Raw genomic sequence first — 24,971 nt, forward strand, 5'->3', positions numbered from 1 at the left:
CCCTGAGTTGCACCAAAACGGTCATAATTTAGTCATATATAATAATTTTTCACCCTGTCTCTGTTCCTCTGTCTGAAACACTCAGTTTTAAGCTGTCTGGCCCTTTAAGACTTCAGTGTAAACACCCACTGTTGTGATTGGCTAACACTGTGCAGCCCTTCCAATGCAGCTATATTTGAAACGCAATCCAAAGAAAATGAACAAACTCCACACTACATTTCAGGGTTAACACATAACATACATCAACACATTTCATCTGAACAAAATATTAATATGAAATATTCATGAATAAAATCGTGTACTTAAGAATTTGCAGTCCAATAGTGTTTTAACTGCCCCATCCTTCGATAACACTTTTTTTTTTTGCAAAGCATGAATCATGTTGTTGCTGTAATACAATCCATGATGTTGGGTGCTTCAACATGGAGTGTTTGTTTACACACAGGAATTAATGCGTTTCACCCAGTGAACAGCAGCAGCAGAGTGAGTTGAATTTTTTACCACTCATTTTTTGTGTACCACTCTTAAAACAGTGTGCACATCGCCGGAAACGCATCAAATGCATCAAAACAATCAAAGATGTCAAACGAGTGCAACATGTTTGACGTCTTTGTTGTGATGCACTCGTTTGAAGTCTTTGATTGTGCTGTACATGTCTAAGGACATGTGCTAAATTTAATCAATTTCCTCTTGTCAACAGCAAATAAAAATATTTACTTCAATAAGTAACTGACAGATGAAGGATGTACTACCCATTTTGTTCACTAGATGTAGCAGCATCTAAAAAATTCCATTAAATCCTCTGACTTTGAGTTATTGCTCTTGTAATGTAATATCTGTGCAGTAAAAATAGCAACAGCTAGCTAACAAATGAAGAGCCCTATGAAATCTTCAATCTATGAAAGTTTTTCCTCTAGTTCAGTTTTTATTGATTTAATTGTCCAGCAATCCAAAATCTCATATATGCATGGTAAATTAAGGATTTATTACAGATTTTGTTCACTAGATGGAGCACCAAGTCTAAAAATCTTGGAAAATCCTCGGAGTTTAGCTTTTTGGTCTTTAATGTGCTTTTGTCCAGCAATCCAAAATCTATTCTTCTTCTTCTTCTTTTCCTTCTACCTAAAACTCCAGGATTCCCCAGTGTACTTCAGCACATATACAGACGTGAAGGACAGTAGTCAATATTTTAAATATTTTTAAAAACTTTAAACATCCAGTGAGTGGCAGTTCTGTGGATAGAAATGCCTTGTTGATGAGAGAGGTCAACAGAGAATGGGAAGACTGGTTTGAACTGACAAAGTCTACAGTAACACAGATAACCACTCTGTACAATTGCGGTGAGAAGAATAGAATCTCTGAATGCTATGCGTTACATGTTAATGCGGTTTTGGTGGCATGAGGGGGATCTACACAGTAGGCAGGTGGTTTTAATGTTGTGGCTGATCAGTGTATAATTATGGGTAATATATAATGTATATTATTGTTTTTTAAATAATCCAGACTATGATTAAACAATATTATGTGAGGGTGATAATGCTGGCAAAAATAAGGTCTTCATGGGCTATTGACATTAAAGCAGGATGTCGTTTTCCATTGCCATTCCATCTTTAAAGAAATTGAAATTTATCTTGTGACTCTTTCAATAACAATTTTCTATTTAAATTAAATTTTTTTGAATGTTGAATTGCTCTGATGTAATTTACAACACTCTCTTATATACTCTATATATCTGATTTGTTTGTAGGTTTTTTGAGGATCTTGAAAAGCGTCACCACAGACACCCTTTAATCCTGGACATCAGTGATATAGTGCAGACTTATTCTACTCAACAATTTGAGCCGTACATTGTCTACTGCTCCAATGAGACCTTCCAGCAGAGAACACTACAGAAACTACTGTAAGCACCAGAACTAGCCCAATTCAGATAGATCACTGCCCATATGCACTGCGTCTGCTGAATGCATAAACGCTTAAAGGATAATTAGGTTAATAATGAGATGAAAGTTAATAGGAATTCATTGTGCTGTGTGATTTGTGATTAGTGTGGGTAACACTGTGTTTCGTGAGACGTTGAAGCAGATAGAAAGCAGTGAAGAGTGTGGTGGTCTGCCCATGATTTCCTTCCTCATCTTACCCATGCAGAGAGTTACTCGTCTACCTCTTCTTATGGATGTAAGCTACACATTCTTTCCTTACGAAGAGCTATATTTTGAACTTTTATTACCTATATGGCAAGAGTGCCCAGTCCTACTCCTGAAGATCTGCCTTCATGCTTGAGTTCAGTTTCAACCCAGCTGTTAATCAGTTTTTATATTTCTTTCACACTTTTTCACTTCTGGACAAACACATGAAGCAATTTTGGAGTGCTTGGTCAAATTGGATAGCTCATGCATGCAACACGAGCATAAATAGTTCTTAAAATCATTCTAGCATAAACTGCCATGTTCGATTCAATAATAATATTTTGCAAATAATTAGCATAAATGATTTTATGAGGCCTATGTGTGTAATTGTAATTGATGCTTTATCTCAACATTCTCTGTGAAAATGGAATTGGGTGTGTTTTCAACTTCTGGCTCTTTCATGTGTCAAGGGATTGACTTCTAATAAAACATATAGATTTCAACGTTTTTGTTATATGAAGGTCATATTGAAACTCATTTGGTAACTTTTTTTTACCAGGCCTATATGATTTATTTTTGGTACTTTTTAAATGCTTTTATGTATATATTTAACCGTTTTAGTCTTATAATTCAATATTATATGTATAAAAATGACAAATTATTACATGTTTAAAACTATGAAAATCTAAACAAAGAGAAAAATAAACAAATCATTTCAAATATATATTGTGTGAAAATTATCAAATGTCAGAACTTCTTATTCTGTTATGAAGCAGTAAGTTGTGTATGGTGAGTTATGTTAACTTGTCCCTGTTTCTGCATATCTGTACACAGACTGTCTGTCAGAAGACCCCGAAAGAGACAGCTGAATACTTTGCTGCCTGGTGGGCTTTAAAAGCGATCAGTAAGGTACAGTACTGCTCTCTACACATGCACTGCATCATCAGTTAGGGATGTGCAAAACAACCCACCAACCATTCAATTTGGAAAATGTGTAGTCTAAAATGAATGGGATTTCTAAAATAAAAGCCAAAGGGAAAAAATCTAGATGCTTTTTAAATGTTGATATATAGTCGACCTCAGTAATCACTTATCAACTAGACATCCGACATCCATCCTGTCCCATCTCTACTTGCAGCACAAAGGCAAAGAGCTTTTCAAAGAGACTAGTATAATATATTAAGGAAAGCCACACTTCTGTTCTACTTTATGGCTTAAATTATTTGTATAGACAACACATTTGGAAATGCAGTCCAATTACAGTTTTCCTCGACAAATATTACAGTACATTTGATTGTTTCTCAGAAATGCATTGAGGTATTGTATGTAACATGTACTGCAGTTTAAAACCATTTTTCCCAGCTGATCTAGGCCAATCTCAGATTATAACTGAATGTTTTGCTCATTTCAGTTGGTGAAAAGCTGTAATGATGGAGCGCGGAGGATGGAGAGAACAGAGCAGATGTACACCATCCAGAAACAGATGGAGTTTGGCAAAATCAAGGTACATGTTTGCAGGTGACTGATGAAGGGCTTCATCTTACGACTGAAATTTCCGTCTAGGGCTGGGTAATCACAATCTTCATTTGAACTACCCAATATCAATTCTTAAAATCCCCAAATCAATCTTTTACTCTGTACATAAACATATATGACTTAAAATTAGACTAGCTACCGGCTGGTCATTTTCAGATTTCACTCAGCGTTGATTTAGTATGCAGCAGTGCTCAATGCATCAGAACATTAATAAGATGTACAAACTATCAATTTATGAATCAAACTCACTCAGACTGAGGACAATATCTTTTCCATGCATACTTCTTATTATATCCATGTATGTGGTTACAGACTAATCATATAGAACAGTAAAATCACTCACAGAAACTTCTCTTCTGTCTTTCCCGCACTTGACTCCATTATCTGGGAGACGCGTGATGTGCGCTTCACTGACAGTCTTCTCTCCTATTGGTTGTCACTCCTGAAAGTCGCTCCATGTTTGCATAAAGTTCAACTTTTCTTAACTTTGTCATGTCGATCGCCACACCCACATCTAGTCACCAGAGGCCGTTGTTGCTCATGTCACTGGCCAGTTCTCATTGACAATGAACGAGGTCGCTTTTTCACTGGAAGTCGCTGCATGTGTGTACAGGGCTTAGCTCTGTATTCGAGTAAGCAACTTTTTTTTTTTTTTTTTTGGCCATGCGGTGTGGATATGAAATAATTAGAGCTGTATTTACATTGCCTGCCGATTAATCTACCACATTAATTGCAATTAACCGCAACCATAAATATTTGCTTAAAAAGCCCTTCAAATTGCAATCATTTAATATTTATAAATAATTATAAATAGTTATATTTAAATTGTATATATATATATAATAAATTAAAATGCATTACAATGTTTTGGCACACAAGTAAAGCATTATAAAAGAGTGGCTTTAGAATGCAATATATTGTTTATTTTCATATAATTGAACTAAAGCCTATCATTAGCCTACAGTTCACAGCAATCCATTTAGTTTTATTATAAGTGCTTGTCTAAGGACGTATCAATATACAACTGCATCAGACGGGTGCTTTTGGACCACCTCTGTTGTGTCATGTCATAAACGTACCGTTTTTGGTTCGTTGTGTCAACTTAAACGAAGTTTGAAACTTAGAAAAACATGCCTTGAGATCCTGCGGATTTGCGCTCCATCAAGTTGTTTGTGTACTCAAGAACGTGTTCTCGTCTTGTGATATGTGTGGTTTGTTCTCTTGTCTGTAGAAGCTGCTCATTGCCTATACATCGAGTTTTGCTTACTGCCCCTTGGAGAAAACAGGTGGTACTCCAAGCTAAAATTGCTCAGATGTAAGGAATATTCCTTATTACGGTCCGGGGACATGATTTATTATATACATTTTTGTAACGCATTAATTCGGTGTGATTAATTACACCAAAAAATTATGCATTAATAAAATGTAATTATGTCCCCGGACCGTAAGATGGAATATTCCTTATATTTGAGCAATTAAATCTAAAGCCCTAAAAATAATCAAAGTATTTATGGAAGCGCAAAAAAAACATACACCATTACATATCCCAGGTTTTTATTGACCCTATACACTTTTGGTAATCAAGTAGTTATACATGTTTTTTTCTACATTATTCAGTAGAGAAAGGTTGAGGAATAATAAATAGGTGTGGACAAGGGACAGGGGTGGAATGAGGTCCCAGGTCCCTAAAGACTCAATGTATGCATTAAATAAATTAGTGCACTGTCACATTCATACTGTCATCCCAATAGGAAACCACACGATCGGGAATTTCTTGTGATAGATTCTTCCAAGTGGCAAATAATTTCCATGTGCAAAGGTAAATGTGACAGTGCCCAATGCCTTAAATGTGTTTTAAGAATGTAAATAGAGTTGATTTGGATTTCATGTTGACTTTTTAAACATAAAGCTGCAATGTGTAACTTTTTCATTCAAAAGAATTTCTCCAATCCCAGCTTAGTTACTTACAGTTGTCTCTACAAATTATGTTAATTTTCTCGAAAACTGTAAACCTGTCTCTGTGGTGCTCTGTTTGTCTTGAGAGACACACCCAGCCTGACACAACAACATTGACTCAAACGATCACGGGAGTTGGCTGCGGGACCTTTTTTTGTTCGATCCACAGCAGATGGTGTACAGTATACATGGAAAATGTAGTGAAAATAATTTTTGTTTTTGCAGTTCTGTTAGTTGATACCTGTGATGCATAAATTACACACTTCAGCTGTTATATACCTGCTATACTAATATATATATATATATATATATATATATATATATATATATATATATATATATATATATATATATATATATATATATATATAAATAATATTTTAAACAGGTGTTTTGAAAGGGTTGCAATTGTGTATCTCTAACACCTTGTGTCTGTATATTTTTAGCCTTTTCCACTAGTGTCGTCGTCTCGCTGGCTGAAGAAGAGTGGAGAGCTGGCCGTGTACACTGAGGATCTCAGCATCTTTCGGAAGGCTTTCAGCTTCAAGAGCTACTACCTGCTCCTCTTCAATGATGTGCTCATTGTCACCAAGAAAAAGAGGTCAGACCAGTGATGCTCATTTATAAATACATTCAATGTAAAACCATGGACTCGAAGCTAATGAACCTGAAAACTCATTGCTGCATCACTCCATTTAATGGGAAATGGAGTTATATTCCTTTTGTCATTTTACATAACGGATCCACTTATTGGTTGACATACCAGTTACATTAAGGATTATGATGTTGGAAGGTGCCTGTAAAACTCAGTAACATGCTGTGTTTATTTAGTGAGGAGAGTTATGTGGTGTTGGACTACGCCACTGTGGAGAACGTGGAGGTGGAGGAGGAGATGACCGACTCTAAACTTAATCTGAAGCTGGTGATGAATCCCAACAGCGATGGCCGCGCTGAACAGATGATGCTCGTTGCGGAATGCAAGTAAGTTGGTAATGCTTGTTTATCATCAGAAGGTTTAATATGCTAATCACAGTCAAAGGAATGCTCCAGGTTCAACAAGTTTTCTAGGTAGATTAACTTCAAGTTATGTTATTGTTAAGTACTGTGAAAACGTGCCTAGCTTTAACAGTCATTGCATTGGAAGGTTGGTTATAACTTGATACTTACAGGGTCCATAAGCAATTCTATCGCACTAGTCTAATGATAACAAGTATAATGTCTATGTCTGGTGGCTGTGTATTTTTATGTTTATTACCTGTTGCCCTGTGTACTTAATTGCAAATGCCTTACTGTAACCATGAATTTTTGCTGTTTAAAAACAAATTAAAATAATTTATTACCATCTTCCAATTCAATGAAAGTCTCCTTTTGTGTTCCATGGAAGTTATTAAATTAGATTTCTCTGAAATGTTTTGTAGGCTGGACAGAGCCCGTTGGGTTGCAGCTCTTCACGATCTCAAACAAAACTGCAGAATCACTGATGACGGTAAGTCTGATTCAGTGCAATACTAAAAATACATTAACATCCTTTTATGTAATTTAAAACATTCCTTTCGGTTTGAGAATTATTCTAAGATAATTTATCATCAAAATTAGAATTGTTTTTATGTATATTTCCATTCCTGTCTGGGAGACAATCCCCACTTCTCTGCATTAGCTTAGAGCTGTTTTGATGTCTTTAAAGAATCAAATTATTAACACTTAATTTTTGTTTGGTGGTGGAAGACTTGCCTCAGTATGAAGCTACTAAAGCCTACATGCAAAAAGCACCAGATGAGCTGAGCTTGCAGCAGGCAGAGGTGGTCATTGTCCTACAGGAAGTGGAAGGTAAGCATGAAGGCTCTTTTTCAGATTTAATAACCTCCACAAGCCAATGAATAAATCAAACCAGACCATTTAATCCTCCTCATCCCAATAATGCTCATTCATGTCATGTGGTACTTAATTATTCAAGACGACCCTCAAAATAAAACAGATCCATGCGCACTAAGGTTTTTAAATTAAGGGTTCATGAAAAAATGAAAATCAATTACTCACCCTCATACCATCCCAGATGTGTATGACTTTCTTCAGCAGAACACAAAGATTTTTAAAAGAATGTTTTAGCTCTGTAGGTGACCAGACATTTCAAGCTCCAAAAATCATATATAAGTAATCCATGTGACTCCAGTGGTTACATGCATAGCTACAGAATAGATATGGAAAGTGTGGATGAGAAGCAGATCAAACTTTACATCCTCTTTTTGTTTTCTGCTGAAAAAAAGTCATATACATCTGGGATGGAAAGAGGGTGAATAAATGAGAATTTGCATTTTTTTGGGTAAACTATTCCTTTAAGATAAAAATGCACATTCAAATGCTAACTGAACATTTTTGATGTGTGCCAAACACTGATGATGACGGAGTTGGAGGTTTTTGGCCGTTATACCGTATATAACTGTAATTAATGAAAAATATTGTGGTATTGCCAGTATTTTTTAAACGCTAGTACCGCTGCTGTACTTTGCACTTGTATACCGTAAAGTTAATCTGTCTATTGAAATGTTTTTCTAATTTTTTGTTGCCTTTTAATTGGTTAAATATTTAGATTTTACAATTTATAACCATACAGTTCACACTGTCAGTTGGGATAATAAAGGGCTTTAATAGAATTCATCATGATGTGAAATGCACAAATCACAGACTTTGTCAACTACTAGTGATTGGCTCACTGGGTGTTGCAGGATGGTGTCATGGAGAGCGAATGAGAGATGGGGAGAGAGGCTGGTTTCCTGCAAACTGTGCCACTCAGATCACCAACCGAACTGCCATGGAGAACAACATACAGCGTATGGAGCGACTCCGCAAGGAGACTGATGTCTGATCGAACTACATCATCGGACACGAGTTAACAGCCAGACACGCCAATGGATATTTACTCGGCCGTGTTATTCCAAACACTATCATTCTGTGAAACACTAAACATGTTAGGCTAAAATTTAGCCTCAGTCAGGATTCATTTTTATTGTATGGACCGTTCTGTCTAACAGCTCTCCTCTTGAAGGAGAGTTAATGACCGTTGTCTTTTTAGGATGAACTCTCCCTTTTAAAGTACATACAGGTTTTATTTTAAATCGATGTAAATAAAGTGCAATGTAAGCAGACCTCAAGAATTGTTAGTTAACATCAAACACCACACGTACAAGAGAGGAACTGTTTCAGGTTTTATTTGAGCTTGCCTTGTTAAAATTCATGTTTTGAATACATAAAAAGTTATTTAAAAATGTCAAATTGACCAGATATCAAATTACTTTTAAAAATCATTTGGTGTAAAAACTTAAGACCGATTTAGAAAAACATTTGCCGTTTCTCCAAAACTATCAGCTGTCAAAAATAATGGAAATAAAACAGGTCTGCATAGAGTCTGCAGGCAATCTGGTCGAAATGCATTTTTGCAAGCTTAGATGATCAAAGTCATTCCTTATTGCTCAGATCTTGGATGTTTCTTCTTGACAAAACTGCAAACAAAAAAAAGAAAAAAATGTTAGCATTTTAAAGCATTTCTAAAACCTTTAAAACATACACTTTGCTCAATATGCCAGTAGCACAGACACTGTATGCCAGAAGACCGTAGACAGTCTGTGAAATCAAAGCCACTGCATTATCATCTAGCCTTCCATCAATGAAATTGCAAACTGAAGCTGAAACACCATTCCCCAAAGTTCATCCACTCTCTTTCTACTGCCACACATTAATCAAAACAGAGTGCAGTTAAAAAGGGATATATCTGGATCATAATCCTACAGAAACGTTTAATTTCAGTACTATTGAGATTTTGCTCTTTACCTTTTTTTAATCTGCATAAATTAAAAGGCAATGCATAAATACTTTCTCTTCTGCATTTGTTCCTCCCACATCAATTTAACTTTACACACTCCCTTTACCATGCACAATGGAGATATAATGAATGGACATGAAAATTGGAACAATGCAAAAAATATTTATTTCTAACAACCTTGATTAAGACTACAAAATTTTGTAGTCTTAATCAAGGTTGTGAGAAATAAATATTTTGTAAGGGGGAAAAAAAAAAATTGTCCAAAGACTTAAGGTTTTCGTTATCAGGTGGTTTTAAGGCAACTTTAATGGAATATTGAATGTTCTGGTCTATGAAAAAGGGCTTAAAGCGAAACTTTTCTTTTTACTAGCTTCGAGATTTAATGGCAACCCTGTTAATACACATCAGTTTTGACATGTAAACAGCACTGAAGTGGAGAAAGCCGACGAGTACCCACCCGGCCGGATGGTCTAGATGGTCAAGGCGATGGCAGTTAATCTGCACCGCCCTGTTCGGCTTCGGGAGCAGCCGATTTGTCAGCTGATGCATCGGGTGCCTTGCTGTCCTTGCCGTCCTGAGGCTTGATCGTCTGGGGCCGTCTGCGGCGGTAGTTAAAGTTGCGGCGGTAGCGGCGCTGACGGGGCTCCTGGCTCTGCTCACCCTCGTCCTGGTTCTCCTTATCCTCCTCCACTTCCCGCGCTGGCCGGGGACGGGGGGGACCCCTGTGGGACACAAAGAGTGATGCTAGGAACTTTATGTACACAAAATAACTAATCCACTTCGAATTAACCACAAAGCTTCAAAGATCCAATAAATTAAAGTACTGCACAAGATAAATGGAAAAGATCTGCAATAAAAAGAACCCTCAGGCTTTTGAGAAAATGTAAGGGACCAGAATCGATCAATAATTTCAGCTAGGGCTGGGCTAAAAAAAAAAAAAAAAACAATTTAATAAATTCTAAACATTGAGAAATGCTTCTCAATTCAGAATCAGCTTACATTAAAACAGCCTTTTGTATTAAAATACTGGACACATTTAAATTCACTCAGCAGCAAAATACTTCTGCACCATGAAAAATCAGAGGACAGTCATAAAAATAGAGCCATGGAAATTAGCCAAGGAGAGAAATTACTTAACATAACCCAATGATTTGTAATTTGAGAGATTTCTTTGTAAACAGAAAGATGTGACATATTGCAGGTTATTTTTTATTTTTTTTGCTTTGCCCTGTTGAATTTATTATTATTTTTTTTATTTAACTCTTTCCCCGCCAGCGTTTTTAAAAAAAAGTTGCCAGCCACCGCCAGGGTTTTTGACGATTTTCGCTTAACTTTAATGGCCGGCAGAATATTTTCTTCCATGAATATATGAAGATGCTATATATCACAATAAAGATCTGAGCCTCTGTTTTTAGGCAAAAAAAACGATTTTATTTGATCTTCATTTGTTCTTTTTTTATTGCGACTTGAACAGAGGTAGGTTTTGTCAAAAAACAACATTTCAGACAAAAAGCTGATAAAAAGGCATGTTTATGTCTGATATTTTGAGCTTCTCAATACTCCACTTCTTCATGTTTGAGACGATCGCAGTCTGTTTCTTTGATCAAAGAGTTGCGTACTCTTTCAAAACATGCAGAGGGGTCTTCCTTACCGTATAACACCTAAAACACGGAAACCCGGAAAATTCCGTGTTTGGCAGGGAAGCGTTTTTTCATAAAACACGGAAAATTCCGTGTTTGGCGGGGAAAGAGTTAAACTAGATGCTAACTCCATGACAACCATAAAAATGACAAGTCAAATGAATGATAAACATTTGTTCTTTATAGCTGCTTTTCCATTCAAAATTAAAGTCTATTGCATTATTATGCATAGTCCATCGCAGTGCAAAATATACACCGAAATTCAATGACGAAATTATTTTCCAAATTGACCGGCAAATGTATCATTCCTGAACATGTTGGCCAGCACCAAATTTTCTTTGTGGAAACTCTGACTAACACACAGAGACACAGGCAAACAATTTTTATAACTACATAGATTATATATTAAAAGAAAGTTTGTATATTTATATATGGGTCAATGACGTGACACCAATTTTACAGATCTATTAAACAATTTTAAAAAAAAATGTTTCACACAAATCAAAAACTTAAATACACCTCTATGATAAACATGGTTTTAACCAAACAGTTCAAAGTCAGTGAAATTTGAATAATATTTGAAAATCTTTTTCCCCCCCAAAATCAAAGTCAAGTGGTGTAACCAAAATGTAGGTAGCAATTTTGTCATTGACAAAATAAAAAATCTATAAAAAAAGCCTTTGGACCTTCAATACTGCTTTAAGTTAATCTTATTTTTTCATTAAATATGAATATTTAGAAATTATGATATCTCATGATATCAGAAAATGGTCATCACCAGCTTTGTATCCAAACAAAATTTGGACACAAAGATAACATTTTCACAAACTCGAGACCACGCATTTAAAAGTTAAATTTTTTAAGATTTTATCAACTAAAACAACCTGGTGTCATTGACCCATATCACCCAATCCCAATTATAACCCTATTCATGTCACTGTTGTGGTCTCACATTTGTGAACACAACATGCAAACCTTGGTCTGAAGCCTCTGTAGTAGTTCTGCCTCATTGGTTTGTTTCCCTGGTCTGGACCACCCTGGTTCTCATCACCTTCACCAACCTAAAGTCAAAAACAGTGAGCTTTGAACTCAAATATTTATGTTAAAGAAACACTTAAGAGACTGGTGTTCTGGGGTCATTCGTTTACCCACCTCAGTCATTTCACCTCTCTGGGGTGCGTTGGTATAGGGGGGACGTCTGCCATAGCGCCTCCTCACAAAGTATGGTGGGTAGCGTCGTCTGCCGGGGTAGCTGGGTCTATTCTGCTGTATCTCACCCTCAGGGGCAGGCTCTCCACCTTCCCTCTTCTCACGCACCTCACCCTCCCGCACCTCACCCTCCCCGTCACTCTGGTAGTTATCCTGGAAGTCGCGAGGTGGGCCTCTTCTGCGGGGGTACCGCCTGTATCGGTTCCTGTCAGCTGCGTACTTGCTTCCCTGCACAGGCACGCCACCTGGGCCTGTAACGTTGGCAGCCTCAGCACCCTAAAAGGACAGAGAGAAAGCGTTTATCAAATTTTTTATTCAATACACAAATTTGGTCTACATAATGGGAACTGTCTATAAATCACTCCAAATAAGCCACTCAAATCTGGGCAGATATAAGATATTTAAATCAATATCTCCATCATACACAGACACTAGAGATGATAATGTTAAGGAATTTAAGGATTATGATTCCAATTCCACTTAGCGATAACATTAACAATCCTTTAAGTACTTGAGGAAGCACCAACTGCTCCAGTAAGTGGTTCTAATAAACACTAAACAATAATACTACTTTTAAACTTCATATTAAGCGAATGTGTGAAAACATTAACCATTTCAAACCACATAGGATTTGGTTACATTTTAATGTAATATTAAAAATAGCTTTAGAACAATTTTTGTTCTCTAGGCATCTCGAACTACACGTTGGAAATGTATAATCAGTCAGTAATTACAATTAAAATAACGCACTGCTGGACGCTTCTAGCCATGCAAGCTCAAATTTGCACATTGTGGTGTTCAGATAGGTGTTAGACCACAATTCAAAACTTAATGCGAATTTGAGCACTAAAGCAGGCATTAGTGTTAATTGTCTGTGGTCTGTTTTTAATTTCAGGTCAACAACAGTCATGGCAGAGCAACTGTTCGAGGAGAATATTGTGAAGCAAGTTAGTCTGTCAATATGTTTATAGCAACTTACCTGAAAAATACATAAAATATCTGTGCCATGTAGTCAGAAGGCAACTCTGTCGCCCCCACCCCCCAGAGGTCTGTTACTGACAGACCAGCACAAGACAAAATTTTTAATATGTAAAATAGGACCCCACGTTGGCAATGCGCTAGCAACACACTTACATCTGTACACCTGTGTGAAGTGTTTCTATGCCAAGTTACATGGACCTAAGAATATCATTCTCTATTTTGAGTTGGAGTCTTACTGACTGATTCATTAGAAAGATAATAAAACATTTGAGAAGTAGCCTTCACTGATCGCGCTAAATGTTTGATGTCATGTACAACACAACTGAAATAAGTTTTCCCCAAACCTAACGATTACTACAGTGCTCGCTAATAAACAACACAACCGAAAGATGTTTCCCCAACCCTAATGGTTATTACGGTGTTTGCTAATAAACACAAAGACATCCAATGCCTTGAAAAAGGAGGATGATTTTATTAGTGGAACTCTAAACAATAAAGATTAAAGCTCACCTTCTCCCCCTCTACTACATCAAACTCCACAGTCTCTCCATCCCCAACGCTACGAAGATATTTCCTTGGGTTGTTCTTCTTTATGGCGGTCTAGACACAAACATTTTGTTTTTAAAAAGACCAAGCAGATAACTGAATAAAATATCTTAACTTGACAAGAGCAAAAAAATTACCTGGTGTACAAAGACGTCTTCCTTGGTGTCATTCCTGCAAAAGTTCAGAGAAAAACATTTCAATATATTGACAAAAAGTAGTACACAGTTTTGAATAACCATTTAAAGGCTGCAAATGTCTGAAAAAAGCAGTTCCTGCATGGACTCATTTCCTATTGAAATGATTAACTACTTTCTATTGCTAGTTGGTGGCAGGAGGTATTAGAGGTTGGGACATTCTCATTCTAGGGCATTTTATTGGACAAAAAGTTTGATGCACCCCAAAAGTGTTTGATAAAACCAGAAACCATTTACCAGAAAGAGACATTTAAAAACATATTTATGCAGTTTAAAAACTTTTAGGAGTCCAGTAGCCTATGAATGGACTATGTTAACAGACATGAACGAAAAGTCTCAACTAACTTTGGTTCTTTTCATTGGGTCTATAAATATGTGAATAAATAAATGATAGCATGCTAGTGTAAGTCAGGTCTGGCTTTGTAAGGATATAAAGGCTGTAATAGGATTGAGATGTTCCCTGACCCACATATTATATTAGCAAGAGTCTTTAGAGGCTGAATATTATATTTACCTGTTGATAAAACCATAGCCATTCCGAACATTGAACCATTTCACTGTTCCCAGGACTTTTGTTGCTTTAAAGATGGAAAAAAAAAACAAAGTTGAAGTTTTTTTCTTGTATTCAACATTGCTTAAAAAAAGAAACACAATGAAGTAATTTCTGTGACTGCAAGTTTGATACATCCATTCCATTCAAAAACAAAGGCATTTAAAAGCCATCCATGGCGAGTTAATTTCATGCCATTTATTTATAACCTCCCAACTGTGGTGCTTTAAATAGTTTGTGATGTCAGGACAGCTGCTCTTATCAGAAGAACGTCCATCACCATGAAAGGCCCGGATTGCTAACATAAGTCCACATTATTAACCTCCTATTTGTGATATGTTGACTGAAATATTGATCATAAAATGAAACAAAGGCAAATAGGATAGAGTTTTAGGGAGTGAATGAGGAATGCAAAGATGCACAATGTTACATGGGAAACATTCTTTTCATGAAGCCTGTTATGGAACATATCTCAGTCATATTACATCTTAAAATAAACACAGAAATAAGTGTGTGTATATACACATATACACACACACCAAATTAATAGTTATTATTAAATTATTTGATATCACCTGATTTATAAAAAAAAGAATAATTGCATTAATGTATAATTGCTAAGATTTTTAGCTCTTTTCACATTTACTCAAAGCTAACGTGTAACTTTTTATAAATTACTAGTACATACATGCATTTTATTAGTAATTATTACAAATTATTTTTTTCAAATAGTATTTCCAATGGTTCCTAGAGATGTGCATGAGTAATAAGTGTACTCGTTCTGCACAGGCTAGTCAAGTATTAAAAACAAAACCCTAATAAATCACAAATTAATTTTCCTTTACTCATTTGCCTGCAGTGAGCAGCGCTGAATTAGAATGTTTTTCCTCTAAATCGCCCACCAAATCTCACAGTAAAAAGCTGTATATGACGTCTGTGCTTTTTTTGAAAGGGAGACAATACTTGTAATATTTTGATACTCATTGAATTCTACTTTGTAGTTAGTGTCTGTTGGATTCATGACCAATAGATGAGGATCAGCTTTTATTGGTGGAAAGAAAATGTGAAGCAAACACGGAAGCGGATAAGACCAGTAAGTGTAAAAAAAAAAAAAAAATCTCTGAATTTCGACAGAGCACATTTTAAGAGATAAAATAATTTTTGGTCAAACTTTATATTAGGTGGCCTATGTACTAACATTAAATACATACAAGACTATGTGTTTACTGTGCAACTACGTGGCAAAATTCTCACATTTGCAGCAACTGAGCTTGAGGTAAGAGTAGGGTTATGGTTAGGTTTTAGGATAAAGTTAACAGTGTAACTACAAATGTAATTACAATGCAAGATGTACACATGCACATTGTATCAAATTGATAAGAACAAAGTAGTTAAGGCCACCTAATATAAAGTGGGTCCAATTTTTTTTATTTAGTACTGCTCTTCAGAATCTACATTTAGTATGCATATATTAGTGTGCTGTCTTCGAGCACCAATTAATGTTTGCACCTGTGTAATAGTTGTGTACAAATCCATCAATTGTCAATAGCTTTTTTTTTTAATTGAATACAATTAAAATAGTTTTACATTTACATTTGGCAGACGCTTTTATCCAAAGTGACTTTCAGAGCATTTATTACAGGGACAATTCACCCAGAGCTACCTGGAGTTAAGTGCCTTGCTCAAGGACACAATGGTGGTGGCCTTGGGGATCCTTTTAAAATATTGCCTTAGGTTCTCTTTACGGTACTGGATTGTCCAGACACAGAGACTCCAAAAGTGCAAACTGAATAATCTCAGCTGCAAAACTCCAATCCCAATCAATAATTTCCATAAGAAAAAAAGTGGTTACACAATACAGGACTTTTAATTATAAAGACACCTGAAATACACATGAGAATTATTTTGAAATGTCTGCGCTCCCAGTTCGCTGAGAAAGTGAATACGATTCAAACAGCTAACCTGAGCTCATGAGTTCAAACCCTCAGTTCTTTTTTGAATAACTCAAGATGATCTCTGATGAAACCTCATATGAATGCACAACCCGACTAGATTTTAAATTGCCACGATCAATTATTTTTGATCACATTTGCGACCAATTTAGTCGCAGTCTGGAGCCCTGAAAAAGCAGACTTACACAACTTCCTTTTCTGAATAACATGTGAAATTATAAATTTGATATTTTTGTAGACTAATGTAGAGAACAGTCACTAGTACTTAAATACTACCATTCAATTAAAACTCTCTGCCATTGAATTCTATAGGGATTTGTGGTTCAGAGATATACTTCCAAATAGTAGCTTATGTATCCCAATAGTGAGAAGTATCTTTTAATTTTATTAGTAACTACTCACTTATTCCAAAAAATTACAAGTATTAGAAAAAAAAAAAAGCGCCTATCCCAACTGCTACTAGTAATTATTTTTTAATTAATAAGATTTTCAATTTAACTAAACAGTGGCCATTCTTACTAGTCATTACATTTTAAAAGTAAAAAGACCGTAACAAGTAACAACTGGTTTAAGTACTAATAAAACTGAATCACTTTTGGGATATTTACTAGTAACTAAACAAATGAGCACTGGTATTAGAAAAAAAAAAGACCAGTAAGCTTTAATATATACACCTTTCAGCCACATTAAAACCACCAGCCTAATATTGCATAGGTGCCACCAAAACGGCGACAACCCGCATCTCAGAATGGCATTCTGAGATGCTATTCTTCTCACATCAATTGTACAGAGTGGTTATCTGAGCCACTCATTCTCAAGCACCTAACCCATATCAGCATGATTTTATACTCTACACTGATGCCACATGATTGTTGTTGTCAGATGGGCTTGTTTGAGAATTTCTGTAACTGCTGATATTCACGTACAAAGGTCTCTAGAATTTAAATAAAAAATAAATAAATAATTCAGTGAGCTGCTGTTCTGTGGACAGAAATGCCTAGTTCATGAAGTCAACAGAGAATGGCCAGACTGGTTCGAACTGACACAGTCTAAGGTAAGGATATTATCCCAGAATGCTATTCGGAGATGCGTGTTGATGCACTTTTGGCAGCAAAACACACAATATTTGGCCTACACAATATTAAGCAGGTGGTTAATGTTGTGGCTGATAAGTGCATGTATGTGTGTACATATACATATTATATATACACATACCGATTTACCGATATTAGCCTTGCACAGTTATATCGTATCGGCGTATATGTTCTCCGATATGCACAGACATGAAAAAAAAAAATACAAAATTCTTCAGAACATGTAATGCAGAAAACAATGCTTGGGGTGATTTAGATTTGGTGTCATAACAGTTTGTCCAACAGAGCACACGCCAACTCTATTGTTTACGGAGCTGAGCTAACAGTGGTTCTTCTGACAGTACGGAATTAACTTTATGGACTGAGACAGCCCGCGGACGGGCCCTTAAATGTACAAAATAAAAGTATGCGATAAACAAAACTGCTGTGTGTACATTGGTACACATGCCACATATCTTTGGAAAGCTACATTTCTTGATTTTCTATTGATATAAACCATTTTAAGATACAATCACAACAGCAGGTACAATCTATATCTTTGTCAGACCACCAACATATAAACAACCAATAACAAAATTTAGGCAACTCACCTATGAAGCCTCATAGTATTCCACTGATCCATAACTTCCCGACAAAAACGGTGTCGTTTCATTGTCAAATGTCCAAACGATCAAATCAAGTAAAATGTTTAGTCCAAATCACATTATTACATCAATAAATATCCACAGACTCTTGTTGCATCATTTCAAAGCACCTGGCAGCTGTACCTTATCTTTCACATATTATCGGTAATAACTTCAGTTCAGATGTAAACATTTCCTATATCCGGTATCAAAATGGAAGCACGCACTCTGACCTTTCGATTGACACCTCATTTGACCCAATAGGAGCTTCCATGTCCTGTCCAAAGCCTTCAATACCCAACCACAGTCTGTGTCGAATGTAAGGGCATACCCACTTTCCTTTGTTTACTGATCAAACCAATTACATCGAAGAGTGGAAATGACTGACGCATCGTATAGCCAATGAAATTCTGAAAACAATGATATGCGGCTTTAGTGGGAAGATTAGAGCACGGTTCTGTAATGTGTGTGCGCAAAATTGCCTTGCCATTACGGAGTGTTTTGTGCGTCTGTGCGTAAAAATATTGGAGAGCTGTTTTGGAACGGTTTACACATTTGGCGATTTAAATATGGTGAAACGGACTCGAAAAACAGGATTTTCACCCCAGGATGTGATATAAGAAGGCATTTACTGTGGAAATGATGAGTTTGGAGATGAAATTTCTGAAAACAATACGGATAATTCAGAGGCAGAGGAAATGTTTATGGAGAGATGAGACATTGCTCTGGACAAGTAAGTGTTTTCTTGTGTTTTATAACATATATTACTGTATATTCCGCATAAATAAGCTTTAATTTGAATAATGAATACACATCTTGTAATTACCCTTTGTCGTGTGTTTCCTCAGTGAGTGTTTGAACCGTTTGTGCGTGTTTTTTGTATTTGTTTGTGCGTGTGTGAGGTTTTAGTTCATTGTTTGTTTCAGATCTATTGACATGCTATATAGATGTTTTGTATATTTACTGTAAATATTTATATATATATATATATATGGACGCGAAATACATATATTTATTGATTTATTTATATAAGTTGAAAATAAGAATATATGTTGTGTTTGAGAGTCTATTTGTTACAATGCGGGGAGGTGGGGGAGGGGTAGGCCCATCTATTTGTTACAATGCTGAATTCATGGGGGGAGGTGTAGGCCCATCTATTTGTTCCATAGTACATTGGCAAAGTATACAGTATTTACAGTAAATATACATACAATAATACATATTTACACAGTCGAAAAGAAAAACTATATATATATATATATATATAGAATACAGAAGAGATGGAAAAGTTGTGTCTAGCTTTGTAAATTACATTTATTTATTCTCACTGAATCAGATAGCGATTGGGAGCCGGATAATTCTCCCCCACTCAGCAAGCGGCCACATAAAGTGGAGCAGCAGGACAGCACCTCATCAAGAGAGGAGGGCTTTCAGAGAGACCCTTGCTGAGGAGCTGGCAGAGTTGGGGTCTCACTCCACAGCCAGACCCGTATCTCCTGCTCCACGAAGAGCACATCACAGGCCGTTGCACATCACCAAATCTTGCACCGCTGGTCGTCTCAAGTGCAGGCAGTGTCATGCAAAGACACCAGTGAAGTACTCTTCCTGTGATGTGCCTTTGTCCCCAAATGTGACTGCTACAATGACTGGCATGTTGCTAGAAACATGTACAATTTTATAATGGTTTGTAAATACTTTGTGTAAAAATTCATGTAAATAGTTTGTTGTGTATTTTTTATATAAACAAATTGTCCACCATAGCACTAGTTTTGACTCTTTTATATGCACAACATTTAGTTTCAAGAAGGGAAAAGGCACTCTAATGTGTTTATGCATCAGTTACTCTGTGTCAGCAAAACTAATAGTGGATCTGGATATGGAATATGATAGCTCTAAGTGTCATCTTTCATTAGAGCCCAAAATTATGACTGTACGTTGAAGCGTTCAAAAGTAGTAGCCTTTTTGTCCTAGGTTACCAAAGGGTCCTTTTGGAGTATCCAAAAGGCACTTTTGTAAAACGCCTGGGTGTACCCTTAGAAAAACATGTGTAAAATATTCATTTTTTTATGGTATTGTTATAACATTTGAACTTGGACTAGGTAAGGCTTCATGCTGTGATTCCATTGTGTTCTCAAGCTAATGGCTACAAGTTATAGTCATCTGCAGGCATCTGTATGCAAAACAAAATTTCAGGCGGAAAAACAAACTTCTATTTCATTGTGTTCAAACTTCTATTACTCAAAATCAGTAGCACATACAGTAATTCTGACTGCTGGGGAAAAAACTTCAGAGTGTCCCCTTTCAAATGTGACCAAAACCATGCATGTACTCCAAACGGTTCAAGAACAGCTTTAAATTTACTTTGGGTATGCCTTGATTAGGCGTTTTAGGCTCATTTTACAGGATTGGGAAGAGGTTAAGTGACATCTTCACGGTAAGGTGCTAACTAGTGTGAAATACATACTGGGAAAATTAAACATATACACATATAATGTTAACCCGGTCCCTGACAACCATGTCACTCATGTTTATCACATCTGTTTGCCAGCTATAGTTTGTCAGTGCTGCAAGTAATGTAGCAGATTGAAAGGTAAACATCAGAGCATCTTTTTGAAGCTCAGCAGACAACGGTGCGGTGGTGGTTTGTGTCTGTTGAGTTCAAGCTACGATGTTACCTAATTGGTGAAACGCAACGCTAGAAATTAAATAAGCGATGTCTATCTTTTACTCTCCCTGACAATGAGCTTATAGATAACCGTTTTGGTCATGATTCAGTTCTTTACTCCCTTCAACCGAACAATTCCAGTCGTTGCATTTGCCAAATTTAATAAGTCTGGTTTTCCACCGTTGAAAGTTTCCCCTAAACTTGTGTAGCAGAATATGGTGTAACACCGCTGCTTTTCCCTCAACTTGGCAGGTGTAAATGCTTCTTGTTTTACTACCGGCCCCTAATTGACTGGCAGTATTAAAATGGTCAACATTTGACTGATACTAAACAGTACTACTGATGTTCATTTAGCTATTTATTGTATTTTTATATATTCTTTATTTTCTCAGTGTTCATCATTTCTAGACTTTATTGACAATGTATAATAATAATAATAATAATAACGCCAATTATTCTTTGAGAAATATTTAAGCAGCCATCAGAGTACCTTTGCATAATCATATTTGTGCAAAATCCACATAGAAAATGTCTGTTTTGATTCCAGCTCAATGTAACTATATCGCAATTGGTGACTTTCCCCCCTCTAAAATAGGTATTGGTCTCAAAAGCCCCATATCAGTCAGTCTCTCTCTCGTATGTGCATACATACACATATAAACATACACACACACACATATATGCTGGCCATATCATTAATAATTTCGTATTATATATATTTTTATCGTATTATATAATATTCGTAATAAGTATCGACGTAGGAAGAGATGCTGTTGAGAGGCTAACTGTAGTTAGCACACTAGCCCAACCCATGTGGCTGGATCAAAGCCAAACATTACAGATTCACCATAATCTGTACAGGACACAAGAAACATACTCCATTTATATATTTCATTTGAGATCGCGTTTAACCTGTGATCGAGGTTTCCGGTTAAACGCTCAATAGTTTCAATTAGCAGCAGCTCAGACAAAAGACGCATCCATCATCCAAAAGCCATGGCGGACATTTTATACGGGGGATACTGAAGTATATAAATCGAATGTGATTGTAGAAGTATCGATCGTCTAAAGTGTGTAAAATAAATTGTCTTTCTGGTGAGCTCGTCGCTGAAAGAAAGTGTAGATGGCGTTAAATGGAGACGATGACACGTAAACACGCCGCGTCAAACGCTCCACGTGAACAAAGGGAGAGAACTTAGGCTGGCTTATCTTGGAGAGCCTGCTAAACCCAACCGCAGTAAATCACCGATTCGTTTTCAAATCAACAGAATTTGACTATTGGACTCGTATAACCCCAAGAATGTGTATTTCACATGACTATCGAAAGATGATCAGGCTCATGTCATGATCAAAGCCAAGCTCATGGTCACAACATCGACGGCCTGATCAATCCATAAATACATGCATTGGGCCTTATACGTTGAATATCAACAGAGCGAGTGTGTAGGAATCGTTCACGAACAAAATTACACTTTACGTTAAAATGTTTTACTAACAAATTACACAAGATTCTATAAATGATCAAAGATTTACTGATATTTAGTAGTAGTAATAATAAAAAACGAATTCCGTTTCATGCGGCTTCTTATAATCAGAATCGCGGTGTCGGGCTTTAACTAGAACAGGCCGCGCGCTGGAACACGCGTCATGGCGGGTTTTTAATGCGCACGCGGATGTGATGAAACGCGGCACGCGAGCCAGAATTTAAACCGGCAGAGTCCATTCAACGTCTCAAGTTTAACCGTCATAAATCCTTAAACACGTAACATAAACGTTATATTAATACACCAATGCGGTCGCATCACGGTCATTAAATGCATGCTAAATAAACGACACAACACGGTCGCGAACAGGCCACGCGCTGTCCCTGACAAAAAAAAAATCGTTATTATGCAAATTTATAAAAACTCTTCAAACAATGGTGCGTCAAAAAATCCGGTAAACGAGATATTTATTTCATTAAACGACTCTCGCAGTCCTACAGGCTGAGGTTTGGCTGACGGGCTTACCAATGACCTTCTTATCCCCCGCGGTAGCTGAGGCTGCCGGGCTGGATGGGCTTGATGGGCTGGACGGGCTCTCCGCGTCGGCGGCAGGCTGCTGCGTCTCGGCTTCGCTGCTCATGTTGCTTTCTTGTTGGTAAAGCCGGCGGTGGCTCTCTAGTGTGTTTCCCGGTTCTAGATGGTAACCTGGGCCGGCGGTGGTGGGGGCTGCTGCCTTCGGGCTCTCCGCTTTCCTTTTTCCGCTCCCGTTGCCGATCGAACTGGACGGACTGTGAAAAGATGCCGGATGATATTCTGTCACATCTCTCCACCCACTCCTTAATTCCATTCGTCGATTGTTTTGCGAATAGTGAACGTCACTCATTTCACTGAAGTGCATTGGTTATATCTGCTGTCAATCATTTGGAAATAACTTTAAATCTGCCCGTGATTGGTTCTTAAAGAATTAGCCCCACCCAAAATACAAGATGCCATTAAACCTTCCATGCTTGCGTAAATGTAATCCAGACAGGAGGCAAATATTGGTCGATACATGAAAAATCATGTATCTTTTCTACCTTTTTTATATACCTAAATGTTTAGGAAAAATCCTTCACTAACATGTAAACATTGAACATACAAATGTATATTCATACAGTGATACATTTCTTAAAATAGGTTCAATTATTATTAATAATAATTCGGTTGTTGAATATTGTGATCAAAGACTTTCTACTATTAAGTTCTCGTTGTTTTCTCTATAATATATATTGCCATAGGTGATTGTTAATACCAAACTGTATTACTATCTCAAACATACAGTATAAGAAAACATGAGTCATTCTATCAAACACCAACAAGAAGCATGGATAGCTTTAATCACTGTTGTCCTTTAATGCACAGATCAGGAACCTTAATATATATACATGGTTTTAGTGTGGATGTGTTTTCTGAGAAATCCCATCACATTAACTTCACCCACAGCACTATAACAGGAAGCACTCAACAGGCCATGGTTAGTTGCGAGGCAGGCCCAAACTACCCCCTTTCCTTTTGTCATGTAAATATGTTTCTGGCACTGTCCAGGAGACCTGGTTGAAGTGTGATATTTTTGTGAATGCTCCAGCCCCGTTGTCCCACACAAAGACAGGCTTTAACGTTGACCCCACAAGCCTACCACAGAGCCCAAATCTCTTCCTGCACTTCAGCTGAAAGAGCCCTTTTGTGTCCGTGTGACAGTCCACGAGATGGGGGAAGGGGTTTCTGGGTTTAGGATGTGGGTTAGGGCAAGGAGCTATAAGACAAAGGAAGTACACTCAGGGAATTAACAGAGTAGGGTGCCTTTTAGGATGCTGGTTTAACATCATATAAACCAAAAAACTCAGATGATGTAATTAATTTACAAGTGATATAAATTATGTCTTGAGTTTTAATGATGAAAAAAACACTTTCAACACTTTAAAAAAAACATGGGTCAAAATGTATTTAAGAAAATACAATTCAACAGCCTTTAAGGCCATTTCAAAAGGGTGATAAAAAAACAAAAGCCTTGTGGTTCAAAATGTACAAAGAACACATGTTTCTGTCTTGAATTCAAGATGAAGTTTTCAAGTTTGTCTTTTGTTTTTGAGTTCGAAGTCATTTGCAATTATCACCAGAGGAAGAGGAGCCATTGATGAAATCAGCTTTGAAACAGTGACAAGTTCTAACCAGTGATTTAATTGTAATTTACAATATACAACATAAACTAGTTAGTCATGTTGGTCAGAGGCCTTTCTTTTGCTATAAATTAAAAAATAAACCACATTTATCCACACTGGCTGATAACAATTGGCAGCGTGAGCTTGTTGTTGGGCCCTGTTGGTATGTTCAGTGCAAGAAATTTAAATAGATATAAGAATAGTCATCAAAACGTTTTTTTTCTCACATTAATTGTACTCTTAAATCAAATCAAATCAAAAGTGTGTGCTTTACCATTGACAAGAGTCCTGGGCCGTTGTGTTTATTCAGAAGTTCTCATCCGCAAATGGTCCTCTGTAGATACTGCAGATACCAGTCCCATCACCCTGAGAGGGCAGGAAAATAGCACCAAATATCACA

At 36.7% G+C, this 24,971-nt stretch overlaps 2 protein-coding genes across 2 annotated transcripts in view; one reads left to right on the plus strand and one right to left on the minus strand.

Moving 5' to 3' along the window:
* LOC127620760 (rho guanine nucleotide exchange factor 16-like) overlaps nucleotides 1-8,660 on the plus strand; it is a 28,293-nt gene extending 19,633 nt beyond the window's left edge. The window contains exons 7-15 of the mRNA XM_052093986.1: nucleotides 1,748-1,900; nucleotides 2,046-2,175; nucleotides 2,961-3,035; nucleotides 3,538-3,630; nucleotides 6,065-6,219; nucleotides 6,450-6,599; nucleotides 7,037-7,104; nucleotides 7,344-7,445; nucleotides 8,342-8,660. Of these exons, the coding sequence (XP_051949946.1) occupies nucleotides 1,748-1,900; nucleotides 2,046-2,175; nucleotides 2,961-3,035; nucleotides 3,538-3,630; nucleotides 6,065-6,219; nucleotides 6,450-6,599; nucleotides 7,037-7,104; nucleotides 7,344-7,445; nucleotides 8,342-8,481 (1,066 nt within the window). The 3' untranslated portion in view covers nucleotides 8,482-8,660. The remainder of the gene's footprint in view (nucleotides 1-1,747; nucleotides 1,901-2,045; nucleotides 2,176-2,960; nucleotides 3,036-3,537; nucleotides 3,631-6,064; nucleotides 6,220-6,449; nucleotides 6,600-7,036; nucleotides 7,105-7,343; nucleotides 7,446-8,341) is intronic.
* Nucleotides 8,661-8,808: 148 nt separating this feature from the next.
* Nucleotides 8,809-23,170, minus strand: LOC127620761 (Y-box-binding protein 1-like). Its single transcript, XM_052093987.1, has 8 exons — nucleotides 22,899-23,170; nucleotides 14,520-14,583; nucleotides 13,949-13,982; nucleotides 13,776-13,865; nucleotides 12,228-12,560; nucleotides 12,051-12,136; nucleotides 9,893-10,157; nucleotides 8,809-9,115 (listed from the first exon to the last, which is right to left on the minus strand). Exons 1-7 carry the CDS (start codon nucleotides 23,011-23,013, stop codon nucleotides 9,929-9,931), a joined length of 951 nt encoding a protein of 316 aa, XP_051949947.1. The 5' UTR covers nucleotides 23,014-23,170; the 3' UTR covers nucleotides 8,809-9,115; nucleotides 9,893-9,928.
* Nucleotides 23,171-24,971: the final 1,801 nt, after the last annotated feature.

Source organism: Xyrauchen texanus, chromosome 27 (genome assembly GCF_025860055.1).
Source record: "Xyrauchen texanus isolate HMW12.3.18 chromosome 27, RBS_HiC_50CHRs, whole genome shotgun sequence".
Taxonomy (NCBI): Eukaryota; Metazoa; Chordata; class Actinopteri; order Cypriniformes; family Catostomidae; genus Xyrauchen; species Xyrauchen texanus.